Consider the following 13,270-nt stretch of genomic DNA (forward strand, 5'->3'; position numbering starts at 1 on the left):
CCCAGCCCCAGGTTTGATATTGTTAGAGGTGCATCAGTTCCATTGACCAACTGCTAAATAAATCTATCTAAAGTTGGGTTGTCTTCATGCTTGCCTGCTGTACTTGGGTCTTGTCCAGACGAGACTTGTAATCTCTCATCTGCCTGTTCTCTTAGGCCTTACTGTCCTAAGCTTGCACCTCAACAACACAAGTGATAATTCAAATTTGTCAAAAATCTCAAAGGCAAGCTGACCCAAAGCCCTGAAGCAAGGTGAATTAATGCTGATCCACATTCTTAAATAGTTATTTTTTCTGACTCATAGGACCTATAGAAGAATTGAAAAGATTTTCATTATTTTTGGTCACTTATGGAAGCTCTTCAATAAAATCAGACTCACACCTTGGATAGAATCTGGCAGCCTCTGGGAGAACTCTTACTCTTCTCATTCCCATTCTGTAGCCTTAAAGAGTTTATATACAAAACGGAGGAATGTGTATTTTATCCTATAAGCAAGAGGGAATCATTTAGTTTCTTGAGCTGGTGGGGGTTGGTGTGGTGTTCATATTTGTACTTTATGATTATCACTGTGTCATTTATGTGTAGGAAAAATTAGGGTGGGGAGTGACTGAAAGTAGGAAGTTGCAATTTATATTCAGGTGAGAATTGATGAAGACCTGAAATCAGGTAGTGACCATTTAGTAGTAGAGAAAAGGAAAAGAATTGGAGAGATGTCGTAAGTAGTATAATGAACCAACTGATTGGAATAGAGAATGTAAAGGAGGCTGAGAATCCAGGATGACCCCTAGATTTTGAATCTGAGTAACTGGAAATTTAGTGATACCTGCAACAAAAATAGGAATGTTTAGAGGAGGGGCAAGTTTTTTTAAAGTAGGGAAAAGGGATTAGGAAGGGTTGGAAGATACTGAATTTGATTTTGGATTGTTGAGTTTGTGATGCCTACAAATATTCAGGTAAAGATGTTCACAGGCAGTTATTGATACTCTGCTAAAGCATGGGAGAGAATTTTGGATTGGATTTCTAAATTTGGGAATCTTATCTGTATAATTGATACACATTGAACATTGATTTTGATGAGTTGATGACTTGATATATACAAGAGATGGTATATAGAGAGATCAGAAGAAAAGTCAGGACAGAGTCTTATATTCCTAGGGACTAGCATTATGCCTCATATATAGCCTTTAATATTTGTTAGAATTGATTGCCCAAAATGTCAAGTACAATTTTTTTTTGAGTAACATCTGAATAACATTGGAGTCTGAATCTGTTATGCCTGATGTCCCCAAAATCTTAGTGCAATTTTAAGCTTTAACAGCTGCCCAAACTTTCTGCCACTATTCTCCCAAAAGAAATTTCCACATTAGCTTGATTTTTCATTTCATAATCTATTCATTTCATAATCTATTCTAATCTATTTCATTTCATAATCTGCTAGGGTAATAACTGTCAGTATTATTAAATACATTTTACAAAGGACTTTACTCAGAGTTGTGTAAAGGAAAAAGTGTTGAATTTGTAGCCAGAGAAACTGAGTTAAAATTCTGATTTTATTATTTACCATATGTGTTGCACTTAACTAAGTTTTGGGGACTTAGCTCTTCTGTTAAATAATGAGAGTGGTCTGTATTATTAATTCTGTTTTCCTATGATTTTATGAGTGAGGTAATGTATTATAATCCCCATTTTGCAGATGTAGAAACTGAAGTTGAGAAGTCAAGTGGGTTTATGTGTGTTATAAGTATTCTTAGAAGTGTCAAGAGTGGAGTCTTAAAACTGGGGCCTAGACAAATGACTTTTATGATGATAAGTTGCTTAATTTATCCTTTGGGGCTCAATACATGACCAACCTCTCTTAGGAAAACTTCCTAAGGTATTACAGTTCACTATGACTGTCCCATCTTCTGCATTTATTTTGTACTTCTTGCCTAAAACACTCAATATTTGCTTAACTATTTAGTTACAACAGTAAATTTATTCAAAGACAATAATTAGGTGTTAGCACATAGTAGGCACTTGAATGATCATCAATTTTTTTTTCTGTTTCTTACGAGTAAATGTACTCTATTTCTAGATACCTGAAAAATGTCTGAAAACTCCAGTGACAGTGATTCATCTTGTGGTTGGACTGTCATCAATCATGAGGTAGGTTCTTAAATCTTAAATATTATAGTTAAATTACATTGATGACAGTTATAGATTCAGTTTGTTTTATTAAAACTTCAGAATTATCCAGAACTATCCAGAATTAAGGTTATATGGCCTAATAAGGGAGGTTTCCCCCTTCATCTGATTTGGCTACCACATGGAACAGCATTGAGACTTTCCCAGGGAGCCTCATCTGTCACTACTCATACATCTTTTAGACACTTGGGCCTATGGACTTAACCAAGGATGATTTTGATTTACTAAGTCCAAAGCCCGATATCTTATTTCCAACTTTAAACATTCCTTTCTCCTTGATTCACTGTTAACTTTAACCATTTTTTCTACTTTACTTCATTACTATATGTTATGCCAACAGATGAATGAATAAAAATAGGGCATAGCAAATGTTCTCTATGAGCTACTTCAGGTATTTAAGAGTAACAATTCAAGCATTAAATGTATAATAAAGTAAAAATTTATTATCCATGAGTCAGTGATGAATTGTTATTAAGAACTAGTAGAATAAGATCATACAGTTCATATAGTTTGTTAAGGAACCTTAGAGATCCAACAGTTCTCAAAATATGATCCTTTCAAGGAGTCTTTGAACTGAAAACAATTTTCATAATTCTAAAGGATTTTCATTTTTAACATGGCAAATGTCAGTAGATAATCTACATACACATAAACTCTTTAGAGGGGGTCAATTTTTAAGAATACAAAGGATTACTGAGGTCAGAAAGCTTGAGGACTGCTGATGCAGCCCAGCCCTTCTCCTTTCTTCACTTTTATTTTTATAGATGAAAAAGTTCAGGCCCTTTGAGGTAGAGTAATTTGTCTGATGCTACATGTCAATTATTGGCAGAACCTGGCCTGGCGTCCAGGTGTTTGAAGTTCTAGATACCCATAACCCAATCTTGTATTAATTTAATCCTATGGTGTTAATCAAGGGTCCCCAAACTACTGTTCTTGGGCCACATGCGGCCCCCTGAGGCCATGTATCCAGTCCCCACTACACTTCCAGAAGGGGCATCTCATCTCTTTCATTGATGGTCAGTGAGAGGAGCACTGTATGTAGCAGCACCACAAAGTGCGACATTGCCCACGTACAGTACTACTTCCGGTGACATCCTTTGCATGGCACTTTAGAACGAGGCACCATGCAAAGGATTATGTGGCTACACAATGGAAGACATCAGCATGGTGAGTGGTGATCTGGGGGAGGGGATTCCGCACTGTGTATATTGCTGCCCGGTTAGGGTTAGGTTTTTATAGTCTGGCCCTCCAACAGTCTGAGGGACAGTGGCCTGGCTCCCTGTGTAAAAAGTTTGAGGACCCCTGGTGTTAATATATAGTGAATCTCTTTGAAGAGAGATAAGTAAAGGGCAGAAACTGTACAAATTGGCCTTTTTATGGGTCTGTATGTCCCTAGTGCATAGTGCCAAAACCCTAGTACTGTGATGGTGAACCTATGGAATGGGTGCCAAAGATGGGGCACAGAGACCTTTCTGTGGACATGTGCATTCATCTTGTGGTTGGACTATCATCCCACCAGAGTTAGTTACTAGAAAGGCAGAGGGACTTGGGCAGAGCTGCTCCCTTCCCTCTCCACATGTACTACCTTTTTCACCTGCCTCTGTCCAGTAGCCCAATGGGAGTGCTTGAGCCACTCCCCTCCCTTTCTTCCTCCTCTGTCTGGAGTAAGGTGTGGGACATGGCACATGGTCTCTAAAAGGTTTGCCATCACTGCCTTAGTAGTTATTTATTTGGTGCTTGTTTCTTATTCTAAGATGGTTGAAGACTAGCATATGCAGAAACAGTCATGTTTATAGAGTTGCTAAGCTGATCTTTATACTTATATCTAGTCAAGGCATTCTTTTCTACTCAAAAATCTTTGGGGTTCTTTATCTACAGTGGCATTCAAGGTCTCCATAATCTGATATCAACCTAACCTTTCCAGCTTTATGTTCTCCTATTCCTCTTTAAGTCATATTTGAACATTCCATGTTCTTTGTGCTCCAAAACTTTATACTACTTCTGTCTGTTGAGTTTTTCTCTATCTTTAAAGCCTAAATCCAACACCATCTCTTTCATAAACTTTTCCTGAATATCCCATTTAGCTCTTTTTTGCTTGGTTTCTAACAGGCTTAGGCATTTAAAATTTTATTTTTTCTAATTACATGTAAGAAACAGTTCCCAACATTTAAAAAATAATCTTGTGTCTTGAATTCCCCCTCTGCAGATAATAATCAATCTGATACAGATTTTATATGTGTTATAATGTAGAACATTTTTCCATATTAATCATCTTGTGGAAGTAAATTCAAGCAAAAAAAAACTTAAAGTGAAAAAAATTTGCTTTGGTCTCGATTCAGACTCCATCGGTTCATTCTCTGGAAGTATAAGGCTTTTTTTTTTTTATCATGAGTCCTTTGGAATTGTTTTGGATCATTGTATTGCTGAGAATAGCTAAGTTATTTAGGGTTGTTCATCATATATTATTGCTGTGACTGTATAATGTTCTCCTGGTTCTGCTTACTTCACTCTTTTTTAGTTCACGTAAGCCTTTCCAAGTTTTTCTAAGCTCCTACTGCTCATAATTTCTTTCTTTTTTTAAATTAAATTTAAATTTTTTAAAACATTATTTCATTTGGTTATTTTCAATGCTCATAATTTCTTGCAGCACAATAGTATTCAATTACCATCATATACTAGAAACTTACTCATCCATTCCTCAAATGATGGGTATTTCTTCACTTTCCAATTCTTTGTACCCACAAAAAATGCTGCTTTAAGTATTTTCAATATATAGGTCTTTTCCCTTTTTGTTTTTTTATCTTTTTGGGATACAAACCTAGTTAATAGTATTGCTAAGTCAAAGGGTATGTACTGTTTTTTAGCCCTTTGGGCATAGGTCCAGATTGCTCTCCTTAATGGTTGAAGTGTCTCAATTTTCCTACATCCCCTTCAAGTTTTGTCATTAGGTGTGGGGTGGTATGTCAGTTGCTTAAATTTTCATTTCTCTAATGGATAGTGATTTAAAGCATTATTTCATATGACTATAGAGAACTTTAATTACTTTTGTCTGAGAATTTCCTGTTCATGTCCTTTGACCATTTTATCAATTGGGCAATGACTTGTATTCTTATACATTTGACTCATTTGTTTTTGTATTTGAGAAATGATCTTTATTAGACGTGTTAATTTTTTTTCATTATTTTGATTACTCCTATTTTTCCCTTCCCCCAATTATCCTTTTCTTTCTCCTTTTATTCTGTCTATCCTCAGTAGTGTTCAGCTTCTGACACTACCCCCCAATTTGCCTTCCTTTCTACTGGCCTCCCCCCTTCTGTTATTTTTTCCCCTCCTATTTTCTGTAGGATAAGATAGATTTCTATATCCAATTGATTGTATATATTATTTTCTCTTTGAGCCAATTCTGAGAGTAAGGTTTAAGTGCTCCCTCTTTACCTCCCTTCATCTTCCCCTCCATTTAAAAGCTCTTTCATGCCTTTTTTCATTTGAGATCATTTGCCCTATTCTATTTCTTCTCTCTTCTCCCAATGCATTCACACTTAGGTATTTTATGCTATTGGTCTATGCCATTGGGATCAAAATCAAATAGAAATAGTGGCCACTAAACCGTACCTAAAGACTACATTTTGATTGAGTTTTAATAAGTAATATCTATATTTTATTATATTTTTATTTTGATTATTTTATTTTGTTAATTATTTCCCAATTATATTTTAATCTAGTTCAGACTGCCCTCAGCATGTGACCCAAATGTATTTGATACTTTGGTCTATGTCATATGAGTACTGTGAACTCTGTAGGAAGGAAGGAATTAATTTTATCTAAATCTCTTTGGATAGGTGTTTAAAAATGATTACTCAATTGAAATATCTAAGAAGGAATTGGGCAGTCTTGCCACTGAGAAAAGAACCTCAATCTGTGTATGCTACCCCTCTCAGGAATATATGAGAATAAAAGGAATTGATTGGTGGGAGAATATATTAGTTGATATTATATTATACACACACACACACACACACACACACATACTTGACCCCCATTGCCTAGTCCATACCACTCTTCTGCCTTTGAACCAAAACACAGTATTGATTTTAAGATGGAAGGTAAGGGTTTAAAAATGTCTAAATATGATTTAATTAACACATTTTCACTTTTATCAAGAATGAGTCTGATTATATACCCATCTGCTTTTGTGGGTTTTATAATTATCTCCACCAAGATGACTCACAGATCTAGATATTTATCTCTTACTGTGGATCTCAAACTCAACAAATCCAAATCAGAACTCTTCTTTTTAAGTAATTTTTGGCTATTCTGTATTTAACAAACTAACAATGACATTTCTGTTTGAAAAGAACAGAAAGAGCCTCTCTCTCTCTCTCTCTCTCTCTCTCTCTCTCTCTCTCTCTCTCTCTCTCTCTCTCTCTCTCTCTCTCTCTCTCTCTCTCTATATATATATATATATATATATATATATATATATATATACACACACACATAACATTCATACATTAAAATATATACACATATATGATACTATGAATTTTTTATTATAGCTTGCTGTATATATGACATGTTGAATTTTAGTTAAATGTTAGCTTTAATGCTGTTCTGCTTGTCTGTTTCTCTCTGAACTTCCTATTCTGTCTTTTTTTTTTTTTTAGCCCTTGCCTTCTGTCTTGGAATCAATACTATGTATTCATTCCAGGGCAGAAGAGTAGTAAGGTAGGCAATGGGGGTGACTTGCCTAGGGTTACACAGCTGGGAAGTGCCTGAGGCCAGATTTGAACTTAGGACCTCCCATCTCTAGACCTGGCTCTACATCCACTGAACTTCCAGCTGCCCTCCCCCCCAATTCTGACTGAAAAGAGGCTTCATTGTTACTCTTTTTTTTTCATTTCTATTATTTTACTCCTCTCCTCCCCTCAACCACCAATTAAAACAAAATTAAACAAGTCCATCTCCCTTGAGATAAAAATATATTCAAACAAAACAAATCTACACATTGACTGCTGGAAAACATATTAATGTCCATAACCTTTCTGTCAGGAGGTGAGTAGCATGCTTTATTCGTCATTCTTCTGGAGTTATTATTGGACTGATCTAAAGAACTTTATTTCCCTAATAAACTCTCTTGCCTTTATATAACTTTCCTATTTTTTGTTGAATGAACTATCATTCTTCTAGGCTTTCAGGTTCATATCCTTGGCTTTATCCTCAAATCATCATTATCCTTCACCCCACATTATCCAATTACCAAATCCTGCTATTTCTATCTCTGCAGCTTTTGCATTGAATCTCTTTTTTCTACTCACACTGTTGCCACTACCTTAGTTCAGGTTCTCATCATGTTCTACCTAGATTATTGCAGTAACCTCCTTCTTGGCCTCCCTTACTTAAATCTCTCTTCACTCTAGTCTATTCTACCCATTCCTACCAAAGAGCTGACCTTTTCATTTTCTATACTCTTTCAATTTCAGTGGCTCTCAGTTGCCTCTAGGTTAGAGAGTCTTTAACCCAAGGACTAAAAACTTAATTTTTAGAATTTTGATAACTATTTCAACATAATTAGTTTCCTTTGTAATCATATGTTTAAACTTATGCCTAAAATTTATATACTTAAAAACATTATTCTGAGAGGGAGCTCACAGGGCTAAAGGAGTCTATATAATGCACAGAAAAAACTCTTAAGAACTCAAGCCCTAGGATTAAATACAAATTCTTCCAGTTATCTTTTAAAACCCTCAACAATTTATCCTTTGAAGCCCCAAACTGTATTCTTACCTTCACTGAACATTACTCTTCCTCCTGTTCTCTCTTCTTCAGATATGACCCTCTACCTCCCATCTCTGCTTTTGCAATGTCCTTGGAATGCTGTTTTCTGTCATCTCATCCTGATAGAATTTTTCTCTTTTCAATACTCATCTCACACACCACTGTCTAATAGAAGACTTTTCTGAAAGTACTGCTCCCTCCATACTCCCCAACTGCTAGTGACTTTTCTCCTAAACTTTTTCATGTTAGACTACTTTTTTATTTGTATTTATTTTCTTTATATTTATTTTGGATATACTTTTATATATCTACTTGCCTTCTTCAATTAGATTATATAATATTTGAGAAAGGGAGGTTGGATTGCAAAGCAGTTAGATTCAGTTTTAAAGTAATAAGCAACTATTAACATTTCATTGTCATTTTTTTCTTAGGGGTCTGATATAGAGACAGTGAATTCTGAAAATGGTGTAGCAAATGAAAGTCCTGAGTTTGCAGCAGAAGGGTACACAGCTTTAGTGCAAGAGGAACATCAGCATCAGCTTTTAGATCAAGAAGGTAACGTGTAAGAAAAAAATTTCAAAGAAAACTAAAGTGAGTAGGCTTAAGCCTTGTCCTGTGATAATTGGTATCTAGTATCTTTGAAATACACTCAGAAACTAACCCTATGCTCTCAGAACTTGGATCACTGGGGATAATATCACAGGTTAAGTATTTCAGATGCAGAATCTACAAGCAAGGGGTAAGAGGTGTGATGGATCTGATACTATATCATTAGAACTTTCTGGCACCTTTGCATGTCCCCAAATGTCCCATGTACAACAAACAAATTTGTTTTAGCTATTGAATCTATTTCCTATGAATGATTTAGAAGCTAGGGATATATAACATTACTCTTTTCTAACTACCATTTGCTATTCTCTAGACTGATAGGAAGTAGGAAAATATGACTCACTTATTTAAAAATAACTTTTATTAAAATTTTTTGGTTTTATGTCACTTAAATTTTCTCCTGTATCCCTTCTCTTACTTGCTCCTAGAGAATCATCCCATATATCAATTTCATTTATTTATTTATTTATTCATTTGTTTGTTTGTTTATTTATTTATTTATTCATTCATTCATTTATTTATTTATTTATTCACTCATTTATTTACCTATTTATTTATTCATTCATTCATTCATTCATTCATTCGTTTATTTTTTAAAACCTTTACCTTCCGTCTTGGAGTCAATACTGTGTATTGGCTCCAAGTCAGAAGAGTGGTGAAGGGCTAGGCAATGGGGGTCAAGTGACTTGCCCAGGGTCACACAGCTGGGAAGTGTCTGAGGCCAGATTTGAACCTAGGACGTCCCATCTCTAGGGCTGGTTCTCAATCCACTGAGCTACCCAGCTGCCCCTAACAATTTTTTTATAAGAAAAAAGAGGAAGATAAAAATAATAGGCAAAGCAGTGGTAATTTAAAAGAAAATTTAAACCATATTTTTCCTACCTGAAAAAATAGATATATTAACAGCTTGTTTCCAAATATTAATTTAGTTGTAAATTGTGTTATATATTTTTTTATCTTTAAATATAAGGGCTTATTCAGGTTAAGACTATTATCTTAATAGAGGATTGTTAGGGAGGGAAAGATTGTTCCAAAACGGAACAATGGGATTTTGAGATAAAAACCAGAAACAGCACAATTCAGCCCTTTGTCTAACTATGCCAGAATCAAATAGAAAAATATGAAATTGAAATATTTTTACAGAAGGCCTTTATGATGAACTCCACATCTACCGTTGAAGAAATTGAGATCTTTAAATCCCTTAGTCTTGTTACTCTAACACTTTATTTTATTTGAAATTAATGTTTTAAAAATTCATAGTAACATTTTAAAGTATGTAATTTGGAGTAATTACACTGTTTATACACACATTTTTCCTTTTAAAGATAATTCATTTTGTGTTACATGGTCTATATTTATGGTTGGCTTAAATTAAAACCTGCCATTATTGAAAACATTTGTGTGGTACTTATTGGAAACTGAACAATGTGCTTAAAAATAAAGGAATAATGTAATTTTTCTTTGTTCCATATCAGGAAATAGTAAAGATGGCACAGTGTTAGTGGGAGAAACTACTTATTTAGCTTTGGAAGAAACCAACTCAGTTCTCGAGGTAAATTTTAATGACTCTATCTTTGTGGTTATATGCTGAAAAAGATTTCTGAGATATAGAATTGAAAAGTCAGGTTTTTTTTTTGTTTCACTTTGAAGTTTATTCAAGAAGTTTTATTATATATTTTGAAGATTTATTATGCATTTTGTTTTAGGAGATCAATTATAGCTTCTATTTTGACTATACATTAAAATATTGAAGATGTTTTAGTTTAGAACAAACAGATGTATTAAAGAAAACCTAATTTAGTAATTCTTCCCTTACCTGTAATGTAATTTTGCCAGAAATAGTCAGGTTTTTAAAAATTAGATTTAAATGACTTAATAGTAATTTAACTTTTTAGCTTTTATGATCTACATACATAAATGAGAGGTACTTTATCTATTGGATGAAAGAGCTGGCCACGGAGTCAGAAAGCCTTGGTTTAAGTTCCATGTCTAACATCTACCAGCAGTGTGACCCTAGGCATTTAATTGAATATTGTTCCAGTTCTCCAAGCAAACTCTAACCATGATGTGTCACAGGTTTTGTTAAAAAAAAATCAGAAAAGAATTTAAAACTAAAATGTAAGACAAAATGAAATTCAGTCTTTTAAGGGTATCCTAACTTCATAAGTAAAATGAAAGGAATTTTCTACCAAAGATTATTATGAATAAGAAGCTTTATTTGGACACATTTTATTGTAGGTCTTCTAAATTATGGGCTCGGTACATTTAATAAACCTAGAAGGAAAAAACATACTCCCCCCATCTATTACTTTTATTTATCATAAAATAAATATCTCTCCTGCTGCTGCTAAGTCCTGAAATATATATATATGTATATATATATATATACATATATATATATATGTTATATGAATACAGGGTGCTGTATGAAGTGTTATATTAATTTACAATACTTGTGATCCTTCCTCAGACAGAGAAAGAAAAGTCACCTGATGACAATGTCTATTTTGGGGCTATCAGTGATGATTCTGACATCGTTACCCTTGAACCACCTAAGCTGGAAGAAATTGGAGCACAAGAAGAAGTTATAATTGTTAAAGACATCCAGGGTTCTGAAGATTTTAACTTAGGGTCTTCCTCTAGTAGCCAGTATACATTCTGTCAGCCAGATACTGGTAAGAACTTTACAAAGCTATTGAATCTGAAAAGATGTACTTTTAGGTCTCTTCTGTACAAACTTCACTTAACTTTCTGTTCCAAATTCTCAGGTACTAGAATGTCAAAGGAACACTGTTAACTCAATAAAAAAGTATATTCCTTAAAGTCTTGTCTTTGACACATCCTGGCTGTGATTCTAATCAAGTCACTTAACCTCTCAGTGTCCTGAGCAACTCTTAAGACCATATGAACTAGGTGCCAATCTGCATTAGAGAGGGAGCTTCTTCACTGAGAGTTCCATATGCCAATGTAGTATATGGTGTATTCTAAAAAAAAAAAAGTAGAACCCCATGGAGTTCTATTTTACTATAAGATGTTAGGAAGTATGAACACTTCACATAAAAAGAATGTGCCATTTTTCAGATTTAATTCTGGAAGGTTAGAAGACCTAGTTATTCACTTATACTATTGGCTCTGGGAAAAGATAGGTAATTTGTTAAGATTATTTTTGTCATCAGGGATCCATGATTATACTGTAATATCCCATGGTTTATAAGCCACAGCTCTCAGACTTGCTAATTCATAATGCTCTGAACATAGTAGGATGACATCATGTGAGGGTTTATTTATATGGTTAACACAAAACAGCCAAGCATAATTAGAAACAAGAAAAATGAATATATATGAAATGGTAAGCTTAATTTGCAGATCTGAAAATATCTGTTATCTTTAACAAGATAATAACAATATTATCCTCTGTTTTGAAAAAAATTTTATACTTCTTTTATTCCTTTTGTTATTGATTATATAATTTATCAACCTGTGAATTGTTTGGTGCTTTTTTTTTTAACTTTGCACCTCTTCCTTAGTTTTTCATATTTAAAATTATATATACTTAACATTTCCTGTAACATACTATTCATATATATGTTTCATGTTATTTGATTTTTATAACAAAGAAGAACAATATAAGTCTTTCCCTCATTTTACATTTGAGAAAATTGAGGCCTTCAGAATTTAAGGGAATTTTACTTGTGGTCAAAAATGGCTAAGAGATACTAGATGCTGGATTTGAACCCTAGTCTTTTCCTGATTCCAAATCTAGTGTTCTTTCTACTACTTAATGTAGATATGATAGTGATCAGCTTTTCCCAATTGCTGGATACATGGATTTTCTATTTTTTGGTCATAATGAATTGTGCTGCTGTAATTTTGTAGAGAGAAGCCTTTTTTCTGGCAGTAATATCCCATTGGCATCAGGAATAATAAACATCTTTTTCAGTTACACATTGACAGAATGTCATAATTTCTATATAGAAAATGCCATGGTGCCAATCAATAACATTTTCTCCACTCTCCAATTTTTGGATAAATTTTTGTAGAAGTTGGTAAAGGCTAACCCAAAACACAGTAGAATAAGGTAAAAAAATAGTGATGTTAAAAAAAGAAATAGTGATGTTTTAGCATCTGTGAAAGAGTTATAGAAAACAGTTATCTTGTGTCTGCAGTGGTGATGATTTATTTTTTGATCTCCATTAGTATTTTCCCTACCCTTTATATTATTTTTTTTAATTTCAGTATTCCCTATTGTTATACACTATCATATCACAGAGCTTTATTTTTCTTACTTGTCAAACATCATTTCTTCAAGATTTAGTTTTTTATGTCTTTGTCACTTTTTCTTGGTTAGATATAGGGAAGTTTAATATTCATATTTATAATAAAGAAGCAAAAGAATGAATAATGACCTACTTGAATGTTATGGTACAAATTGATTAAATTTTAATTGGTGACACTTTTCTAAAGTAAGTTAAAAATCTTTCCTTTTTATTTTTTATAACAAAGGTTTAAAAGTATCTTTTTCCTGTTTATTCACAAAAGAAAGGTGGTGGGAGAAGCTGTGGAAGATTCCAGAGTGCATAAGGGGATGGGATGACCAACTGAAACACCATGTTCCCAGCCAACTCTTTCAAGGTGGTGTGACTAAATCTGATCAGCTTCCTTAGAGCTGAATGTAACCAGTCACATTTGTTTAGTGCTTTAAA

The 13,270-nt window shown here is 33.8% G+C and overlaps 1 protein-coding gene across 13 annotated transcripts in view; it reads left to right on the forward strand.

The window, feature by feature from the left end:
- Positions 1–13,270, forward strand: part of CCPG1 (cell cycle progression 1) — a 79,687-nt gene that overhangs the window by 36,610 nt on the left and 29,807 nt on the right. For 7 of the 13 annotated variants that reach the window (XM_056809893.1, XM_056809867.1, XM_056809887.1 and 4 more), the window contains 4 exons: positions 2,074–2,144; positions 8,390–8,513; positions 10,043–10,119; positions 11,038–11,242. In XM_056809893.1, coding sequence (XP_056665871.1) covers positions 2,085–2,144; positions 8,390–8,513; positions 10,043–10,119; positions 11,038–11,242 — 466 coding nt within the window. In that variant the 5' untranslated portion in view covers positions 2,074–2,084. Of the gene's footprint in view, positions 1–2,073; positions 2,145–8,389; positions 8,514–10,042; positions 10,120–11,037; positions 11,243–13,106; positions 13,200–13,270 lie in introns of all 13 variants that reach the window. The other 6 variants (XM_056809853.1, XM_056809856.1, XM_056809851.1 and 3 more) reach the window with 1 other exon arrangement.

The sequence above is a fragment of the Monodelphis domestica genome, chromosome 1, assembly GCF_027887165.1.
Source record: "Monodelphis domestica isolate mMonDom1 chromosome 1, mMonDom1.pri, whole genome shotgun sequence".
Classification (NCBI taxonomy): Eukaryota; Metazoa; Chordata; class Mammalia; order Didelphimorphia; family Didelphidae; genus Monodelphis; species Monodelphis domestica.